We start from the raw sequence: 22,487 nt of genomic DNA, 5'->3' as shown, positions 1-22,487 counted from the left end.
CGCACCTGGAGGGCGGGCACAGGTCGCAGCCACGTTTTGCGATCATTCGCGCGCCTTCGTAACTACGAAATTTAAGACGATATTAATTAAATTAGCTTGCTACAATGTTTGGGATTTGTTCTCCGACTACAAGTCGTTGGCTTGTTTGTTACGAAATTAAAGACGATATTAATACAATTAGATTGCTACAACGTTGAAGATTTTTTTCTCCGACTACAAGTCGCTAGCCCAATCATAATTAGGTAATTTAAAAAAAAACAATATGTGAACTGTTAATAACATGTACAAAAGTAAAAACGATACAGTGTAGATGACGATGTTTATATCCACGTACCTATATTATGTAACTACGACTTGTAAAAATGTATTATTTACCAATAAATCATTATTCATTTTATCAAGGAAATTGACAGTGACAGCGCCGGCGTCTACGCTGCAGTAGTAAATCCTCAACAGTAATGTAGCTGAAGCTGTCATTCGAATGTCACTTTTTGGGCGTAACGCTAAGGTTTGGCAGCACAGCGTCCTGAGTGTCGCAGGCTGGTGCAGGACAAAGTGCGCGATTTCGAGGAGCAACGTAAAGTTGACCTCGACGCTAAACGCGACGAGCTGAAAACACGCCAGCCTGCTTCTATCATTACCACTATGTGGCTGGTGTCCTCACGTGCCCTCAATGTGCGCGGGGGTTCAACTCAAAATTCGGCTACGTTAGCCATCTTCGGGCGCACGAGCGCCGAACTAACTAGGAGTCAAAGTGGTCGCTATGGTCGAAATCGGCCGGAAGGATCATAATCAAGAGCACATATAACGTACTTATCACTACCAATCTTCTTTAAAAAAATTAAATTCGTATTGCAAAGCGTACTAACTAGGTAGCAGTAACAAGTACCTTCTAATAATGTCTGGACATTTTCTGGACCCTTTTTAAGCCGCTTTCATTATCTTGAAAGCAATCTCTATTTTGTTCAATTCCAATCGATTCAAGTGTTAAGATTGGAAGTGGGTTTTGGACTATAAACCTTTCGTAATGTTCTTTTTTAAGCTTTAAATGCAATCGGAGATTTCTGTATTCAGATAAACTTAGATAATAAATTTTATTTCGTTTAATACCTACTTTGAAAGTACGGCAGATATTTTAAAATGTTCTTTTAAATAGTTCAATCTATTAAGTATCATCCTATCGTCCTAAGAATAGATATTTTTAAGTTACTTTTTAGCTTTTTAAACATTAAATTATGTTTAAGTAACATAAATCCTTCAAAGGTAAACAAACAGATTTCTGTACGTCGAATAGCTTCCACACATCACTTTTACTGCACTTCTATAAAATAAATAACAAACTTTATCTGGTGACTGTACACTGGAGTGCAGTTTGGAATCTTTTAAACCAACTTTTGCAGCAGTTAATGTTTCTTATACTGAAAAGTTTCAAGATCCGTTGATTTATTATCTTCTCCTTAACAATGTAGTAATGAAAGTGATAAAGGAATATACACTGAACGCTCTATGTGTAATATACATTAATTATTCTAATACATTTATTTGAACATGCAATAACCAACGATAACATTTTTATTTTTATTTTGCTATGATAGTTTGAATTTGAGAATGGGCTTGAAGTCCAGATAATATAATTTTATAAGAAGTCCTTTGTTATCGAATATGAATAGAACGTCTGGGTAAGTCACAAAGAACTAGACTATTATAGTCTAGACAGTGGTACAGGTAACCTATAGTTACGTATACATATGTAGGTACTCGTATTTAGCAACGACACACTAAGTGCTCTATGTAAGAAGCTTTTCCTAACGATAAATCGACCCTGCCTATGAAGCTGATGGTCCCGGGTTCAAATCCTGGCAAGAGCATATATTTGTGTGATGAACACGGATATTTGTTTCAGAGTCATGGGTGTTTTCTATGTATTTAAGTATTTATTATTATATATTATATATATCGTTGTCTAGGTACCTACAACACAAGCTTTATTGAGCTTACTGTAGGACTTAGTCAATTTGTGTAATAATGTCCTATAATATTTATTTATTTATGAATTAGATTAATACGAATTCGTGTCGCGTTTTTAAATTTGTGTTACTACTTTGCCGTGCGGCTTCCGACTGAGTGTGGTTGTTGGTTTGGACAAACGGCCCGATTTGAATTTTAAGATAGGAACGTCAAATTTTTAGATACGATATGGATCGGTCAAACGTTCGAATCTGGCCGCTTCACTCATAGGTAGGTAGATTTCTCGACATTTGCCTATGGAATAATAATTATTTGATATATTAGCTCTCCGATGAAGGAAACTATTGTGAGAAAATTGGACTAATGTAAATATGTTTTCGTAAAAACTGATGCTTAAGCAATTTCTAGGATTGGGTAGCTAAACAGGACCACGATCTCCTTTGCGATCCAACTGGGAAATAGAAGGGTGTATTTATGCTTTCAAACCTCTTAGAATATAATTAATAAATTATATATTAGCTACTCGCCAATCAACACCAAAACTCACAGCGTTAATACTGAACAGTTTTGAGCAAAGCGAACTAACTGGATTCGTACAATAATTAGATTTAAAGTTGTTAATTTGACCAGCGCGCCGCTGGACTATTCTGTCCCTTGTTGCCAAAATTTTGGACGTAATTGAAAGCTGAATGTGTTGGCTACATCCGAACTTTTAGTGTGAACTCAAACTGGAAATTATTTAACCACATCCGCTATTTTTAGTTGTACATATAAAGTTGATAAAATGTGGTATAAAATTGTTTTTTTTTTTAATTGTAATTATATACCGGACCAAACGGTGATTTCTTTTTTTAACGATTATAAATAATAAATAAATAAATATTACACAAATTCACTAAGTTCCACAGTAAGCTCAATAAGGCTTGTGTTGCGGGTACTTAGACAACGATATATATAATACATACATATTTATAAATACTTAAAAACATTGAAAACATCCATGGCCATATATCTCGGAATAAGGCAAAACAAATACTTAAGATTTTTTTTTTCTATAACAAGGTATTTATAATAAAAGTTAGAAGGTTTACAATTTTTTAATTATTTATACAAATGAAATGGCAAACATAAAGGATGATTCATGTTAGAATGGCCCGGGTCCATGCCGAGGCATTCGACACTTCGTTTTCTACAGAAAGCATTACGAGATCACCGATCAACTGTCATAGAAAACGAAGTGTCGGTTGCCTGGGCCCAGACCCGGGCCGTTGTAGCGTGAGTTATCCTTAAATCATTTATAATAGAGCTCGTGAGTACATGTGAATATAAGCCAGGTAAAAGAGTACACTTTAATATGATAACCTAAAGATATTTGAAATATCGTAAAATATAACAATTTCATAAACTATCAGCAAGCCAAATGTCTGAAGTGCAGTCCCCTCCTGGATACCTGCAAAAAGGAAATTGATTCAAACGCTGTATTGTATAAAAGGGGAGAATTCGTATCAAGCGTGTTATGTAGGAAGGTATATAATATATAGGTACCTATCATATTCTAGAGTGAATATCGATTCTGTAACTACGTGTATATGTAAACGATAGGGTTAAAAATGGCATTTCGTCACTACGGAGAACGCCCCTGGGTTAGGTTACTTAGAAAGTTTGACGGTTTTTGAGGGTACCGTGCTCGAAGGATATATGTCAATCGTAAGTCAGCTATTACATATTACTAAACTTTACTATGTCGTTAGTATATGTTTGTTTTAATGACAGGCTATATTTCATAAACCATCAAGAGCAGATGTATATTTTTTTAAATGCGGATAGTTCAAGCCATTATAAGAACAACCAGGCAAGCTAACTTAGCACCCACTTTAACAGAAGAAAGTGAGGTGGTGGCATTATAAAGGTCATATTTTCATAGAAATTTTACATAAATGATGACATCGCCACACTCTGAATGCAGTTCAAAATTCCACGCAGAGTTAGTTTGGTCGGACTCAAAGTTTTGAAAATAGTTTAATTTTTTCTGACCTCATTTCATGCGGCAAGACTGGCCCGTTGGGTTCTCGTCCGAAGTCAATGAGGAAGTTGGGGTCCAGAGTCATACCTCCGTTTTCGGTATCAATGTCCAGTTTCACGATCCAGCCGCCCTGAATCAAATATGCTATACTAAGTGATAGTATTTTAAGACGAAACGGGAGGACCCGCGCTAAATCGCCTTTTCATACAAACGTAGTTCTCATTTCCCTCTCTGGATAACAATATTGAAAATATTTTGACACAATTTGTATTACATCAACCACAGCTATGTCCCTATGTTTGATTTTTAATTTCAATTTTTTAAATATTATAAGAGTTGTGAGCATTTAAATATTGTATGAAATCTGTTTTTAAGCTCCTAATTTTTACAAAAATCTAAAAAATTTAAAAAATCAGACGTAGGGGCTTAGCTATGGTTCATATACATTAAATTGTGTAAAAATATTTTTCATCATTTTAATATTCAGAAAGGAATTTGTATAATTGTATGGAGAAGCGGCTGTCTCCTTTCCTCTTAAGTAGCAATTAAAACTGCTATAGTTTTTATGACGTTATTCATAAACGCCTGAATTACCAATTAATCGTTTGTATGCTTAATACATTTTGAGCAATTTAATACACTTGTATACATTGCTGAATAAAATAACATGGTAAATAAATTATACTCGTTTTTTTATATTATTAGGGATAATGTCCTAAATAACAACTAAACTTGAATAATGTCTTGGAAATACCACGCACCCCGCACATACTCGCAGTAATGCGAAATTTAATAAAGGCCAAGCAGTATTTTTGGAGAAAATTCAGGGCATTCCCATGAAATAAAATGAAAGGGGCATTATTAATAATATTGCCAACAGACTTAGTTATACAAAATTAAGTAAAGCTTAGTGTTCTCATGTCTAAATATTGTTTTTATTAGGTATTTGTAGGTACAGGCGAATTAAGGGAGTGTCGATAAAAATCGTTATAATTATGCCGCCTTGTGCAAAGTTCTTTCTAAATTTTCAAGTGTGTAAAATAAAAATAAAATAATTAAATCTTATACCTCTTCACTGGTTTTCGGATAGAACTGTTTATCCCAAGGTGAGAAAAGCGAGCACGACACATAAAGTCTCTTGCCGTCAAGAGATAGCTGTAGCATTTGCGGGCTGCCTTGCAGAGTCTTGCCTTTCACCGTCACTTGCTTATACGGACCCTAGAAATGAAGAAACCAGTTAAAATATTTTTACGGTTTAACTGACTTTTTAATCTTTCGCGCGACATCTAGTTCATAATCGTTATATTATGATTGTTAAATTAGTTAAACCAAAAAGTTGCAAATGAATCCATATCATAGCGAAATAAAACTATAGCTGCTCGACAGAAAGTTTCGACATTAAAACCTGTTAAAATGGTCCAATAAAAATTACTTAAAGAGTATTGTTTGCATAAATTTTACAGTACAACGACACAAATGATAAGTATTACATATTTATTACCCATATTAAATCAATGAAAGAAAGCGGTACAATGAAGGTAAATTAATCGTCTTTCTTATCGCTAAAAAGCGATCACTTTTACACAACCTTTGTCTTCCAAGCAACAAAATTTTTGTGGTTAATAATGATTTTATTTGCAGAACAAATGCAGATCTATTTATGTTTATATTTGTATAATCTGGAGCACAATATCAAACAAGCTGCCTTTGACTATTTATATTTCGTGCACATTATTTGTTTCGCACAATCCCAGCCGAAAAACTAAGGAACAACAGAACAAAGTAATTTACGAAACAATACGAGAGCAGCGAGGCAGAACACAACGAATGACGTGGCACTATGAAATACTGTAAAGTCATGTGGCCCTCTCAACGAGTATTATACATACAATCATTTATTTCACGACACATACAGTATATGAAGGTACAAATCATGAGGCAAAGTGTATTAATACCCAACTAACGTAAGTGTAACTATAATTAGTTATTGTTATCTTAAATACTGAAAGTCGATTGCATTGAATATATGTAGGTAAGTACAAATAATTCTAATAATAAATAATACATACATGTGGAAAAATGCAGACAAATATCGAAGGAAATTGTTACTTTATTTGATTCCATGCATAAGTAAAAAGCTTTGGCCTTTTAAGAGATGATTTTGAATGATAAATACTTAAAATTATCAATTTAAATTTCCTTGCCGCAGTGAGGTATATTTTCAATGTTACAGTTTACAAAGTTTTTTTGTCTCTCAAGCCTTTAAACCCTCACAACGCTTTAGATCTCACTTAAAGAATCCCCTCCCTTATCAAATAATAATTTTTACCTTATTGTCCTTATCTTCAACAACAGTTAAGTTTTTACTAGCAATCTGCCCTCCCAAGAAGACCTGGCCGGTTAGCTTTGGATTTTCCGGATCCGACACGTCATACTGACGCACGTCCCCATGCAGCCAGCACGTGAAGTATAAATACTTGTCATCCAATGACAGCAGGATGTCGGTCATCAATCCTGAGGGGAAAAAGTTAATAAAACTGTCAGACCCATTTACCGGCAAAAGTTTCGCTGAAATCCGAAGGAAAATTAATAAGTTAGGGAGTTTCAAATCATTTCTGGTTTAACTAGTACTTTTTTATTTGTATGTAACAAATAAATGACGGTACCAGTAATTGCGACAGTAAGGAGAATCGTTACCATTAAGCTCGGTTTCTACGCCATCTTGCAATACTTTTTTTGCTGGCACATCAATGATTTTATCAGCTCTCCACTTCCCATCGGAGGTCTTTTTGAATCTGAAAAGAATTTAAAGTTAAGGGATGTAAGGCTTTTTTTTGTTTGTCGCGTCCGATTCCTAATTGAGAAAGTTTTGCTGGTTTCACTTTGGTCACTACATTACTGACTGCTTTGAAACTGTGTAACCAAATGTTCTCATTTGATAGCTGAAACTTTCGTATTCAAATATAGAAACTAACAAGTAGAAAAGGCATCTTTAGTTGAAGAGTATTAAATATGGTCGCTCTTACCGCTCACGATATGACATATTAAAGCGCTTGTCTTTTGTTATTATTCGACCGAATGATAATGTCATTCGAATGTACGATTTTAGCATTTCTTTATTTATAATTATCCATGACTTTATCATACAATCTAATAATTACATTAATTAGACAACAAATAACTAATTATATCTTTCAAATTTTTTACGTATAATTTTAGAAAAAGTAAGTTGACTAAGCCTGTTGCAGATTTTAGCGCTGTATTGTTTTGTGAGCTTGTATGTAGCTGATTGTGAGTTCTTGTTCACCTGGCGAAGTCTACATATGCTGCGGATACAACATTATGGTCCCTAAATATTTTTTTTTATCTAAACGTGAACGTATGTGGAATGTAGATACGTATATAAAACAATTCATTAAAATGACTTAAGTAGTTTATACCAGAAGTGCCTAGCCAAGATTTCAATCGATTGCGCTACGACAAAAAAACGCTTTTCATCTCTCATACATCTCATAAAGTGGGTCGTTGTTGTTCTAAAAGTGTGCAGAAAATGATTCGTTTTTGTACTACGAGCAATTTACTTTCCCAATAGGTTTCTTTTTTTCTTTTATATTACGATAAGCAATTTCATATTACTATAAATGGATTTGGAGTATAATTTACATTCTGAATTTAACTCCCCATTTAATAAATAACGACCTTAAGAGTCCTTATTCCTACAGACGAGCGTATTTTGTAAAATGCTTCCTTTTTCATTCAAGATTACGACGTAACTATTAGTATTTATTCAAAAACTGATAACGTACTTAAATAATCGTTTCCTAAACTAGGGGCTCCAACAGTTCAAATTTTCATTTTCTCTTTTAAACCTCTTTTTTAATGAGGTTTTTTGGGAGCCTTTTCCAAATTTTGCAGTGAGATGTGGCGTTTCGGTTCTCAATTTTGCTATAAACAAGAATCATTTGGTACATGAATGACTACAATTTGATTCAACATATCTCGTACGAGGGGCTGGAATGATTAACAATCGAAGATTCATTGAAAAAACTGATAAAATACCTTCCGAGTTTTCTTCATTTTTTTGGCGAAAACAGGGTTTTATTATATTTTATTTCCGCAAATTGTACGCATATTTTGCTTTAAAAATAATATTATAGCAAACTGTAACTTTATGTTAACCTATAAAAAAAAAATCGTAACTATGGGACCTACATTGGCGTAAATTTATATTTTTTTAAAACACGTATAAATCACGCAGCAGCGACGCCCCGCTCTCAGTCTGCGCGGAGCGCGCTTAGAGGACGGACCTGTGCTCGATTGTCAGGCATTCGTTGCGATCGTAATCAGCTACGGAGTTCCGAGAAGTGCTATATACTGCGATTAGAAAATCTTAATAAAAGTTCATTTTTTACAGTATGCCTAACAGACTCGCTTATTGATGGATTTTCAGTGTTACTTTTTTTTTTAATACTAAGTCGGTGGCAAACAAGCATACGGCCCGCATATGTACGCCTGCAACTCCAGAGGAGTTACATGCGCGTTGCCGACCCTAACCCCCTCCCGCCCCTCGTTGAGCTCTGGCAACCTTACTCACCGGCAGGAACACAACACTATGAGTAAGGTCTAGTGTTATTTGGCTGCGATTTTCTGAAAAATGCATTTTCACTTGAAATTACGTTAGGGTTTGCATTATTATTTTTTGACCCGGATGAAGTCCAAGTTCTCATGATGGAGTCAGGAGTTGGTCACCAGAACTCCTAATCTACTAATTATAATCCCATCGTGTTTGGGCTCAAAAGATTTGCCCTGACGAACACCATCGATCTAGATGAGGTCCAGGGTCTCATGATGGAGTCAGGAGTTGATCACTAGAACTCCTAATCTACTCATTATAATTCCATCGTGTTTGGGCTCAACAGAGTTGCCCTGATGAGCACCTTCAATCTAGATGAGGTCCAGGGTCTCATGATGAAGTCAGGAGCTGGTCACCAGAACTCCTAATCTACTCATCATAACTCCATCGTGTTTGGGTTCAATAGAGTTGCCCTGACGAGCACCATCAATCTAGATGAGGTCCAGGGTCTCATGATGGAGTCAGGAGCTGGTCACCAGAACTCCTAATCTACTCATCATAACTCCATCGTGTTTGGGCTCAATAGATTTGCCCTGATGAACACCATCGATCTAGATGAGGCCCAGGGTCTCATGATGGAGTCAGGAGTTGGTCACCAGAACTCCTAAACTACTCATCATAACCTCATCGTGTTCGGGCTCAATAGATTTGCCCTGAAGAGCATCATCAATCTAGGTAAAGTCCAGGGTCTCATGATGGAGTCAGGAGTTGGTCACTAGAACTCCTAATCTACTCATTATAATTCCAACGTGTTTGGGCTCAAAAGATTTGCACTGATGAGCACCATCGATCTAGATGAGGTCCAGGGTCTCATGATGGAGTCAGGAATTGGTCACTAGAACTCCTAATCTACTCATTATAATTCCATCGTGTTTGGGCTCAACAGAGTTGCCCTGATGAGCACCTTCAATCTAGATGAGGTCCAGGGTCTCATGATGGAGTCAGGAGCTGGTCACCAGAACTCCTAATCTACTCATCATAACTCCATCGTGTTTGGGCTCAATAGATTTGCCCTGATGAACACCACCGATCTAGATGAGGCCCAGGGTCTCATGATGGAGTCAGGAGTTGGTCACCAGAACTCCTAAACTACTCATCATAACCTCATCGTGTTCGGGCTCAATAGATTTGCCCTGAAGAGCATCCTCAATCTAGATAAAGTCCAGGGTCTCATGATGGAGTCAGGAGTTGGTCACTAGAACTCCTAATCTACTCATTATAATTCCAACGTGTTTGGGCTCAAAAGATTTGCCCTGATGAGCACCATCGATCTAGATGAGGTCCAGGGTCTCATGATGGAGTCAGGAGTTGGTCACCAGAACTCCTACTCTACTCATCATAACTCCATCGTGTTTGGGCTCAATAGAGTTGCCCTGACGAGCACCTTCAATCTAGATGAGGTCCAGGGTCTCATGATGGAGTCAGGAGCTGGTCACCAGAACTCCTAATCTACTCATCATAACTCCATCGTGTTTGGGTTCAATAGAGTTGCCCTGACGAGCACCATCAATCTAGATGAGGCCCAGGGCAAATCTTTTGAGCCCAAACCTGATGGAATTATAATGAGTAGATTAGGAGTTCTGGTGACCAACTCCTGACTCCATCATGAGACCCTGGACTTCATCTAGATCGATGGTACTCGTCAGGGCAAATCTTTTGAGCCCAAGCACGATGGAATTATAATGAGTAGATTAGGAGTTCTAGTGACCAACTCCTGACTCCATCATGAGACCCTGAACATCATCTAGATTGATGGTGCTCGTGAGGGCAAATCTATTGAGCCCAAACACGATGGAGTTATGATGAGTAGATTAGGAATTAAGGTGACCAACTCCTGACTCCATCATGAGACCCTGGACTTCATCTAGATCGATGGTACTCGTCAGGGCAAATCTTTTGAGCCCAAACACGATGGAATTATAATGAGTAGATTAGGAGTTCTAGTGACCAACTCCTGACTCCATCATGAGACCCTGAACATCATCTAGATTGATGGTGCTCGTGAGGGCAAATCTATTGAGCCCAAACACGATGGAGTTATGATGAGTAGATTAGGAATTATGGTGACCAACTCCTGACTCCATCATGAGACCCTGGACTTCATCTAGGTCGATGGTACTCGTCAGGGCAAATCTTTTGAGCCCAAACACGATGGAATTATAATGAGTAGATTAGGAGTTCTGGTGACCAACTCCTGACTCCATCATGAGACCCTGGACTTCATTTAGATCGATGGTACTCGTCAGGGCAAATCTTTTGAGCCCAAACACGATGGAATTATAATGAGTAGATTAGGAGTTCTAGTGACCAACTCCTGACTCCATCATGAGACCCTGAACATCATCTAGATTGATGGTGCTCGTGAGGGCAAATCTATTGAGCCCAAACACGATAGAGTTATGATGAGTAGATTAGGAATTATGGTGACCAACTCCTGACTCCATCATGAGACCCTGGACTTCATCTAGATCGATGGTACTCGTCAGGGCAAATCTTTTGAGCCCAAACACGATGGAATTATAATGAGTAGATTAGGAGTTCTGGTGACCAACTCCTGACTCCATCATGAGACCCTGGACTTCATTTAGATCGATGGTACTCGTCAGGGCAAATCTTTTGAGCCCAAACACGATGGAATTATAATGAGTAGATTAGGAGTTCTAGTGACCAACTCCTGACTCCATCATGAGTCCCTGAACATCATCTAGATTGATGGTGCTCGTGAGGGCAAATCTATTGAGCCCAAACACGATAGAGTTATGATGAGTAGATTAGGAATTATGGTGACCAACTCCTGACTCCATCATGAGACCCTGGACTTCATCTAGATCGATGGTACTCGTCAGGGCAAATCTTTTGAGCCCAAACACGATGGAATTATAATGAGTAGATTAGGAGTTCTGGTGACCAACTCCTGACTCCATCATGAGACCCTGGACTTCATTTAGATCGATGGTACTCGTCAGGGCAAATCTATTGAGCTCGAATACGATGGAATTATAATGAGTAGATTAGGAGTTCTAGTGACCTACTCCTGACTCCATCATGAGACCCTGGACTTCATCTAGATCGATGGTGTTCGTCAGGGCAAATCTTTTGAGCCCAAGCACGATGGAATTATAATGAGTAGATTAGGAGTTCTGGTGACCAACTCCTGACTCCATCATAAGAACCTGGATGGACTTCATTCGGGTCAAAAATAATAATACAAACCCTAACGTGATTTCAAATAACACTGAAACTCTATAGCACTAATGTGCGCAAACGATTGGCATCTTGACTACGCAGCATGGGTGCGTAGCCACCATGCCAATCGATACGACAACGAAACACTATCTGTCTCTCTCTCGTACTAATATGCACAAACGATTGGCATCTTGGCTGGGCAGCATGGGTGCGTAGCCAACATGCCAAACGTTTACGATACGACAAGGAAACACTATCTGTCTCTCTATCGCACTAATATGCGCAATCGATTGGCTTCTTGGCTAGGTATCATGGGTGCGTAGCCAACATGCCAATCGTTTACGATACGACAACGAAACACTACTCTCTCTCTATCGCACTAATATACGCAAACGATTGGTATTTTGGCTAGGCACTAAGCAAGTGTGTGGCCAACATGCCAATCTTTTACGATACGACAACGAAACACTATCTGTCTCTCTATCGCACTAATATACTTTATTTATACCTGCAGTCATTTAGTAACTTCTTCATTTTCCATTGGTGTGAAAGAGACAGAATAAAGAGCAAGGGTTATAGTACACTCTGTAGTCTGTACACTTAGTAGTAGTGTACATAAAAAAAAAAACTACTGTGCATATACAATAAAATAAAGAGTGCCCATATGATATCATATGACACTAAAATTAATGTTGCTTGAAATTATATTGAAAACTATCAAGATTATTCTAGTCTGCATTGAAACGCGCGTCGCGTTGCCGGCGCTCGCGTACCGAGCGCCAACGCCATCTATCGAGCGTTATTTCGTGAAATCGGAGAACGCTCCAAGGATTAAGGGCTCTTAATTGTTAATTGAAAGTACCCTCAAGGAATACTATAAAAGTAATTTTTAATACACATATATTTTACTTTCCTCGTATGCGAAACGAAAAGTAGAGTGTTTAACTCGGGTAAAAGGCACCCCATTTCAGTCTCGGACTATTGGCGCTCACTGCGTTCGCCCGCTGAACTATCTTGACAGAAATGAGTAACTTTCATTTCTCAGTTAAAAAACTTCTATTGTGTCTATCACTCTTTTATATTACTGCCACAACAAGAGTTGCGTTTCGTCCCGTCGCACGCAGGTGATGATATCTGCGGCCATTGCGACATCAACGTAATTATAACGATACGATTGTGTTACTTATGAGTGAATGGATTTCGATTATGTTTCTTAGAGTTAGGTACACATAGATCGTGGCATTCACAACGAACCCGTGCCTTGATATCTTATGTGCCTCGTATTTTCATGATATTAAAGGTTAGATTTGACAAATCTGCGCGTCATCCTGAATGACACGAACTATGTTATTTATTTAGTTAATGTAATTTTCATTTTCATTTATATTTTTTTGTTTAAAATGTAATTATAGCAATAATGTCATTTCACGCATGTATCCAATAATGTACTCAATCCATTTATAATCGCGGTTAAATAATAGCGCGAGGTGTCAGAATATAATATTCGCGGTATCATGTCCTCCGCGATAAGCGCGGCGATAGAATGTCGGCTATTTTGCCATTTTTATTATATTATTGGTTAGAATATTCGTAAATCACAAAAAATACCAACCAAATTACAGATAATACCAAAGAAAAAGAGACAAAGGCATGTATCGAATATTCAGCCCTGAATCCTTACAAATCTCTTACCTGAAAACGTTAGCCTCGACGCCGCATCCGACAAATCCCAATGCGGCTTTAGGATCATGGAGAAATCTGACCTCAAGGGGAGCCGTCCCCTCTTTGCCCAGATCTATGACTTGTTGCAACTCACGCGTTGACCACTTGTACATATTTAAGGATGAGCCGTATCTCTTCGGATTGGGCACGTCATCAGGGTGGAAGCCACTTTAATGCAAAATTGATTTATTTAGAAAATATCTTTAAGAGCTATCAAAGTATAAAATAAAGATAATTATTTAATAAAATCTTACGTTTTAAAATATTTGGGTGTACCCCATTCCGTAGATATCATAGCGTCATGGTAAGGCTGATACCAAAAGTCATAACCGAACTGCGCAGTTTTTCCTTTTGTCCACGTCCCTAAAAATAAAGCAAAATGTCAAGAGGTAGGCAGAAGTACGAAGCGTGTGGCATAATCTATTGAATAATCTCTCCCCTTCGTCAAAACGGGCCAAAGGCACGTCCGCAAGCATTCACCTGTCACTTTCAAAGTCTGCGAGTCGATGAGGACGAAATCCCCTTTCCCGTTTTCGTCTTTATCGCCCATCGTTGAGATCATGATTTCGCCAGATGCTAGGCAGTGCGTCGTGTGAGGGAAACTGCAGTTGAATGACCTCATCTCCGAGCCGTCGATTACCTAGTAACGAGATAAAGGGGCTATGAACACTCGATAAAGGAACGGAGGTGAGAATATTAAGCAGTTTGGACAAACATTGTTTCGCCTAATGGAAAATAAAATGCGTCGCCGGTTGCTCGTGAAGTCATAAAAGAGTACTGCTCGGAAACTTTATCTTTTGAAGTAAGTAACATAGTTTTTAGAAAATAAATGTTACATTGTATAATACTAGTTTGATCCTCTTTGGTAAGTACCAAGATATTTTGGCAAAAATATATGACTGTTTTTTATTTAAATATATTTTTTATATATAATAGGACAATATAATAAAAGATAACAACTCTGGTACATATGTGTCCCATTTTTCTTATTTAAGTTTCAAGTACAGAAAAAGTGTCCCGTCTTGCAGACGGTGCAGCGTAAAATTTAGCTTAAATTCCTTTAACTTTGAGATATCTACAGGAAGCGAGTTAAGCATACTATACAATTTGTGAATCACATTGATGTTGCTAAACTGTCAGGTAGGTATTGACTAAAGGGTATTTTTAATAATGACACAAGCTGTTTTCACTAAGTCGATATTAGAAATACCTCCGCTTTCCGAATATGTAAATCGTAAAATTCAAAGTTCAAACTGGCGGAAAAGTGTGTGAAAAGGATAACGCAAGGTTTAACAGCCAATATAACGAGTTCGCGAACTGTCTGGCATGAGTTGGAATGTTTGAAGTTTGGCGACAGATTCGAGATGGGTTTCGGAGCTAGTTGCGCGAAATTTCACTTCCGAACTATGTGACGCCCTCGGCAATTATGGAGTTGAGCGATGATCGATAAAGTAATATATATATGGGAAATGTTTCTATGGCCGGCAAGGCGTTAATAATTACCAGTCAATGACTCGAGCGAACTTTTCCATTCCCCGTTGTTGTTTTACTAGTATGAGAAAAGTTAATTGAATATTTTATGAAGTTATCTCTAGTAGTTACGAGGGAAGTATACGAGTAGCACGTAATCGTCTATACAAAAAAAGAAAATGTTTTACCACTTCTAAATATTTTCCAATCTCCATGATTTTTAATTTAATATGTTATTGACAATGAAAAACTAGGTTTATAGGTTTTCCATTTTTCAAATTTGCAAAACAACAAAAAAAAAACACTTTTTTTCAATACAGCGAAACCTAAAGCGATCAACATTAAAATCAAAGTGATTTGTAAAGATTTAGTTAGTGGAAACCGTTTTCTCCCAAAATGGCATTACATCGAAGAAGTACCGATATGTCGTTAGGATCGCAAAGCTTTTATTCCCTCTTAATATAAATTTTCAACACACATGCTCAAAACGACGTTTTTATTCCACCGATTTTTGGCTCTTAATCCTAGATATTAAACACTCGTGCTTTTTCATTATATTATCCGACTGAATTAAGAAGGTAACTGATTGCCAACAATATGCATGGAAATGGAGCCTTCTTAATTTAGTCGAGTAATACATATTTTTAACCAACTATTTATTAGGTTTCAAATGTTAGTTCAAAGAGGTTTTATCACACCAAACATAATTTTTAGATTAAATTATCTCGTAAATTACATTAATCAATAAACATAACATTTTGTCGATTTGATCTCCATCCGTCGAATAGAAATACGAAAATATTAGCTTTTATACATTCTTTTAATAGGCTGTTTGTCGATTTCGTTCGCGCCTTTGCCTTGCGCGCATTGGAATCGTACATAAACAAAAAAGTGGCTGTGACATAATCGGACAGACAGACGGACATGACGAATCTATAAGGGTTCCGTTTTTTGCCATTTGGCTACGGAACCCTAAAAATAACGCGACAGCCATTTTCCGTATTTGTCATAAAATTGGAATAATTTTGCGTTTTTAGTTTATATATTAAATTATTTATATGTTAAAATGAAAATGAGGAACACATAAAATTGACGCTGCCAGTAATACTAATAGAGGCAAGAGCCGAGAACGATAGCCTTTTACCATCAAAATCGGGTGAAAAATAAATGGCATATGAAACTTTTATTCAATGGAAAATCAGCAAAAACGCCTAGGCTTTCTTGGAAAACGTATTGATAGCTTTCTTCAATCTTTCGATGTTAAAACTGTAAGCCACCATTTTGAAAATTGTACTTTTACTGTTTTGACGAAAAATAATCTAATTTGTAAGTTTTGTTTTTTCCTCGCAAGTGTGTTGTAAAACGTCGTATGAAACGCGTGTGCATTGGTCATTACCCACATCGGCTTTCTTATTGCGCGCTCGCTTACAGTTCGCGCGCACTATTGTTTTGTTTTGTATTGTTTTGTTGTCGCCTCGTGTGTAATGACCAACTTAGCACACTTGTATCATAATTTACCATTAAATCTCTTAAAAACCCTTTTGTTGTAGAAGTAAACTAGAGTTAGACCAAGATAAGTGTGTAGCGATTTTGATAGCCCAGACTGTGCAAGTGTTATTTATACGTCATAATTTCATGGAAGTTTAATAAAACTTGCACAGTCCAGAGGCCCAGAGGCTGTCAAAATCACTACAGACTTATCTTGCTCTCATTCTATATATAATAAGGTAGTTTTTAAGTGTTCCTATGATTCAAACATTACTTATTCGACGACCGGTTTGGCCTAGTGGGTAGTGACCCTGCCTACGAAGCTGATGGTCCCGGGTTCAAATCCTGGTAAGGGTATTTATTCGTGTGATGAGCATGGATATTTGTTCCTGAGTCATGGGTGTTTTCTATGTATTTAAGTATTTATAAATATTTATATATTATATATATCGTTGTCTAAGTACCCTCAACACAAGCCTTATTGAGCTTACTGTGGGACTTAGTCAATTTGTGTAATAATGTCCTATAATATTTATTTATTTATTTATTATTCGTAGGGCATATTATGTTTCTTTCAATAACAATTAATAAACAAAAAACTTGCCTAATATCGTCCTGGGAGCTGATAGGTACAGACGTTGCCAGGAATCGTACATAAACAAAAAAGTGGCTGTGACATAATCGGACAGACAGACGGACATGACGAATCTATAAGGGTTCCGTTTTTTGCCATTTGGCTACGGAACCCTAAAAATAACGCGACAGCCATTTTCCGTATTTGTCATAAAATTGGAATAATTTTGCGTTTTTAGTTTATATATTAAATTATTTATATGTTAAAATGAAAATGAGGAACACATAAAATTGACGCTGCCAGTAATACTAATAGAGGCAAGAGCCGAGAACGATAGCCTTTTACCATCAAAATCGGGTGAAAAATAAATGGCATATGAAACTTTTATTCAATGGAAAATCAGCAAAAACGCCTAGGCTTTCTTGGAAAACGTATTGATAGCTTTCTTCAATCTTTCGATGTTAAAACTGTAAGCCACCATTTTGAAAATTGTACTTTTACTGTTTTGACGAAAAATAATCTAATTTGTAAGTTTTGTTTTTTCCTCGCAAGTGTGTTGTAAAACGTCGTATGAAACGCGTGTGCATTGGTCATTACCCACATCGGCTTTCTTATTGCGCGCTCGCTTACAGTTCGCGCGCACTATTGTTTTGTTTTGTATTGTTTTGTTGTCGCCTCGTGTGTAATGACCAACTTAGCACACTTGTATCATAATTTACCATTAAATCTCTTAAAAACCCTTTTGTTGTAGAAGTAAACTAGAGTTAGACTAAGATAAGTGTGTAGCGATTTTGATAGCCCAGACTGTGCAAGTGTTATTTATACGTCATAATTTCATGGAAGTTTAATAAAACTTGCACAGTCCAGAGGCCCAGAGGCTGTCAAAATCACTACAGACTTATCTTGCTCTCATTCTATATATAATAAGGTAGTTTTTAAGTGTTCCTATGATTCAAACATTACTTATTCGACGACCGGTTTGGCCTAGTGGGTAGTGACCCTGCCTACGAAGCTGATGGTCCCGGGTTCAAATCCTGGTAAGGGTATTTATTCGTGTGATGAGCATGGATATTTGTTCCTGAGTCATGGGTGTTTTCTATGTATTTAAGTATTTATAAATATTTATATATTATATATATCGTTGTCTAAGTACCCTCAACACAAGCCTTATTGAGCTTACTGTGGGACTTAGTCAATTTGTGTAATAATGTCCTATAATATTTATTTATTTATTTATTATTCGTAGGGCATATTATGTTTCTTTCAATAACAATTAATAAACAAAAAACTTGCCTAATATCGTCCTGGGAGCTGATAGGTACAGACGTTGCGATTAGAATATTTTTCGAAGCGAGAAATTCATACACTGCCCTTGAGACCGTTTCAAACTTACATTTTGACATCAAAATGATATTTAAATGATATTATTTGTGTCGTTTCCAAGCCAAAAGTCTCACTTTGTCACTTGCCATAAGGACGCTTTGACAGGTTATTCGTATAAAAGTACAAGCAAATCTCTTTCTTATAGTAAGCGTCAAAGTGGGACCTTTGACTTAACTTCGACATTTTGTTACCATTCGCCCGTGCGTCTCGTTCGCGCCAATACATGTACGGAGAAGTACAAGCAAAATACACGTGCGAATGACAACTAAATGACATCACTTTGATGTCAATGTGTACGTTCGAATTGGCCCCCTTGGCTCGAAGAATTAATAATTTGCACAACTACTTAAAAATGCAATTTTATGGTTAAAAGTTTAAAATTAATATCGTCAGTCACGGACACACGCTCAATCTTGTTTGTGCTTCGTCGTAAAAATGAACTTTTTTATCACTAGATCGGGAAAAGTTTTTAAATATAGCTTTATAAAAATTTCAAAATAATGAGCAGGTCATTATTTGAAGATTGACTCTCGAAATAATGACCTTCTTTTTGTTTTGAAATTTGGATTGCTGTTTGTTGTTTCAAAAGTTCCACAAATTACCACATTCAGTCATTATGGTGTTTAATTAATTGTCTAGTGTATTGATAGGTAAATAAATAGGTACCTATATATTTTATTTACTTTACAACACGTAAATTTTTAAATAAAAGAAATCAGTACCCCTAGTGTAAATTTGATCGACATCATAACGTGACGAACGCGTTTGCGTTAAGTCTCATTTTGTATAGGATTTTGAGTTTCCAAAACGTCCCGCTTGGCGTGCTCTTTCTAAATCCAATACAAAATGAGACTAAACGCAAACGCGTACGTCACGTTTCGAAATCTAATTTATTTACACTAGGGGTACTGATCCTTTTAACCTCCTGCCTACTTGTATTTTTAAGTTAAACTATATACCCATATATAATTACATACGGATGGTCTAATGTCTTCGGATAGCACATATGTAAGCACAAGGTTAAAATAATTGCATTATAACTTCTTTTTCAAGTAATCTATCTTTTCACTGGCGGATAGGTAGTAAATAAAAAATGGTTGGTGGCAATGTCGTAAATAATATAAAGCAATCACCTTCCAGCGGTGGCATCATGGTTCCATTTATATCACTTGTCACTATGCCCGTCACTTTCGCACTTACATACTTGTTAGAACGTGACAGGCATGGCGACAAATGATAAAGACCCGACCATCATAGCCCTACAGGCTCGTATAAATTGACTTATTACAGTACTGGCTTAAAACCTACAGTAGGTTACAAGGGCCAATTACATATTCAGGATGTTTAATCTTCACGATTTTTACTGATTATATTTATCTATAACTGAGTTTAATCACATATAAATATTTAAATAACGTCATTTTTGGGAACACGAATGCAATATTGCATTAGAAATGCCTTGTTTTACTAGTTAATAAAAATCAAATTAATTAAAAAATATGATATGATGACGAAGCGTGTTGTGGATGGTTTCTATTTGTTTACGTTAGTATATTGACGAAGCCTGCGTCGTGGATGTTGCCTCTGTCTTGATATGATGTTAAAAAACAAAAACGTCAAGTATTACATACCTATATCTTAGATTTTTTTTTTAAATTCTACTAAAGTTTTAGTGATTGAACAAGAATATAGGTCCAATATATTCAGTAAACAGCAACTTAGCCGACTTTTCTAAATCTAGACGATTTCGTAATAGGTAAAATAACTTTACTGATCTATAATAGTATTAAAAAATAAATGTACCTTATGCATCTTCGGCTTGCGCGGGTCAGTGCCTACATCTACCACGTACACATTGCTGGAGACCAACGCGGGCAGGATCAGCAAGTCCCTCTTCAAGTTAGCGTTGTCATGGCAACTCGAGCATACATTCCACCCGCTGTGGTGTAGCTCGTCACCCACATGGCCGGTGTACGTACGATGGATTACCTGAAAAAGACCGCATTTGTAGGAACAGTTTAATTTTTTCGTATATTCTAATTCATTAATATAAACTGATTTTAGAAACTGAAATGGGACAATGGAGCTTGTGAAGATTTCCCGCGAGGTCAAATAACAAATTAATTGGTCCGATGTTGAGTAAAGTCAAGGACATTGAGTAAAGTCTCTCAGACGGTTGCCAGACTAAAGAGGGTTGATGGTGGCAAGACTTAGCGTGCAAATATATATTGGTAATTAATTAGTGGATTAAAACACAACAAGATCTTGGGAGAGACTTGTAAACGATCCTAGCCAATTACCTAATAGGTTTTATTTCAGCTGGTTTCAATTCGATAATGCAAATTAAGTTTCCCTTCCAACTAACTAAAAATCGTTGACTAGATTTGCACATACTCAAGATTCTTTGCTCAAAAATAAGTTTTTTTTAGTTTTTGTAGTTATTTACGTGAGCTTCAAATATCGATCAACGGCCGTTTGGTTAAAATAAAGGTTTAATTTATACTTCAGTATGGTGAATGTAATTTGCATTGCCCAGTTAAGCACAATGACACGCTCTTGGTTTGGATGTGGAGCGCAAATAACGCATTCAATGGCTTTATGCCCCCAATCACAATACTCGCAATGTGTGCTGAAAATGTTTCCACTATTCACTATTCTTTACTAAGGTTAGTTAGGTTGGTTATCCTTTTTTAAGGTTAACTGGAAGATATCCCTCAAAGGGATAAGTTCGCCTTTGTACTTCTTACTCATTGCATGTTACTTTTAACATGTATTTTTGTACAATAAAGAGTTTACTACTACTACTTCTTGACTGAGATCGGGCCCGTAATATTTATTGGTTGAAAATTGGTATAAATAATAAACTCTGTAGCAAAGTTATTTTTAAAAAGATTACTTGACTGTTATTTTCTGTACAAAACAGTCTGCCGATTTGGCAAGCAGTCTCCGTAGCCTATGTACGCCTGCAACTCCAGAGGAGCTAAATGCACGTTGCCGACCCTAACCCCCCCCCCTCCGCCTCCCCGCCCTCGTTGAGCTCTGGCAACCTTACTTACCGGCAGGAACACAACACTATGAGTAGGGTCTAGTGTTATTTGGCTGCGGCTTTCTGTAATGTGGAGGTACTTCCCCAGTTGGGTTCTGCTCTAGATCTGGAATGACATTCGCTGTACTGTGCCCTACCACACAAAGCGAGATGACATTCACAATGCCCATACCTCTCTTAAACTCTCTCTGTGGTTATTTACACATGACTAACTCCACTTAACATCTGGCGGGCCACAAACTTATTTGCCACTACATTGGTATAAAAAAACGGCTACTTAGTTTCTATCACATAATTTTAGTAGACACAAACTGAACTAATAAAGCCCACAAAAACTCATAAAACTACAAAATTACCAAAACGTATCTCTTAATCCTCACAACAAATCTCGGACAGATATATTACATTCCGTTTGTTAATTTACTTCCCGGTCCGTATTGCAGCAAAGTATACAGTAATACCTACCAGCTGAAGCCTGGAATCCTCCAGGATTACCTCGACGTTATTGCCTCGGTACGACATCGCTCTGAACTAAATGTCCCTTTACGTTCACCAAATGGTTAACGAGATAGTTGACCGAAAACAAGTTGTTTTAGGCCAAGACTTGAATTGAAATAGATTGTATTTACACCCGGCTCCAAAAAAGCATGGCCACTTCCTAATGTGTCTATACAATTTTGCAGCTCACTTACCCAAGACCCAGATACCTATGTCAGTAAACCTAAGAGAAATATGAATCTAAACAACTTCAAACCTTTCAAGATCTTTGAAACCGAGTGTCTGTCAAGTTATTTTATGTTATCTACGAATGCGAGAATACGAAGAATAATCCTGACAGTGAATGATCTGTGAGATTTACTCGTGCGTACTCGTAGATATGCCACAATAATTTTGTGTCTTATTTATTTCCCCGCCAAATTCAAGGTTCAATGTGAAGGTAAAACTCAGACCAGACAGAGAAAACATTTAAATTTTAGTAAAATTCAAATAATAT

At 36.9% G+C, this 22,487-nt stretch overlaps 1 protein-coding gene across 1 annotated transcript in view; it reads right to left on the bottom strand.

The window, feature by feature from the left end:
* Positions 1–3,303: 3,303 nt before the first annotated feature.
* LOC133523650 (methanethiol oxidase) overlaps positions 3,304–22,487 on the bottom strand; it is a 28,119-nt gene continuing 8,935 nt past the window's right edge. Inside the window, exons 3-11 of the mRNA XM_061859324.1 lie at positions 20,251–20,436; positions 14,013–14,172; positions 13,787–13,895; positions 13,503–13,700; positions 6,689–6,786; positions 6,321–6,505; positions 5,060–5,209; positions 4,003–4,121; positions 3,304–3,418 (exon numbers count right to left, since the gene is read on the bottom strand). Coding sequence (XP_061715308.1) covers positions 3,367–3,418; positions 4,003–4,121; positions 5,060–5,209; positions 6,321–6,505; positions 6,689–6,786; positions 13,503–13,700; positions 13,787–13,895; positions 14,013–14,172; positions 20,251–20,436 — 1,257 coding nt within the window. The 3' untranslated portion in view covers positions 3,304–3,366. The remainder of the gene's footprint in view (positions 3,419–4,002; positions 4,122–5,059; positions 5,210–6,320; positions 6,506–6,688; positions 6,787–13,502; positions 13,701–13,786; positions 13,896–14,012; positions 14,173–20,250; positions 20,437–22,487) is intronic.

This window comes from Cydia pomonella, chromosome 12 (assembly GCF_033807575.1).
Source record: "Cydia pomonella isolate Wapato2018A chromosome 12, ilCydPomo1, whole genome shotgun sequence".
Classification (NCBI taxonomy): Eukaryota; Metazoa; Arthropoda; class Insecta; order Lepidoptera; family Tortricidae; genus Cydia; species Cydia pomonella.
Note: the sequence above shows the minus strand (reverse complement) of the source record. Positions and strands in the feature narration are given on the sequence as shown.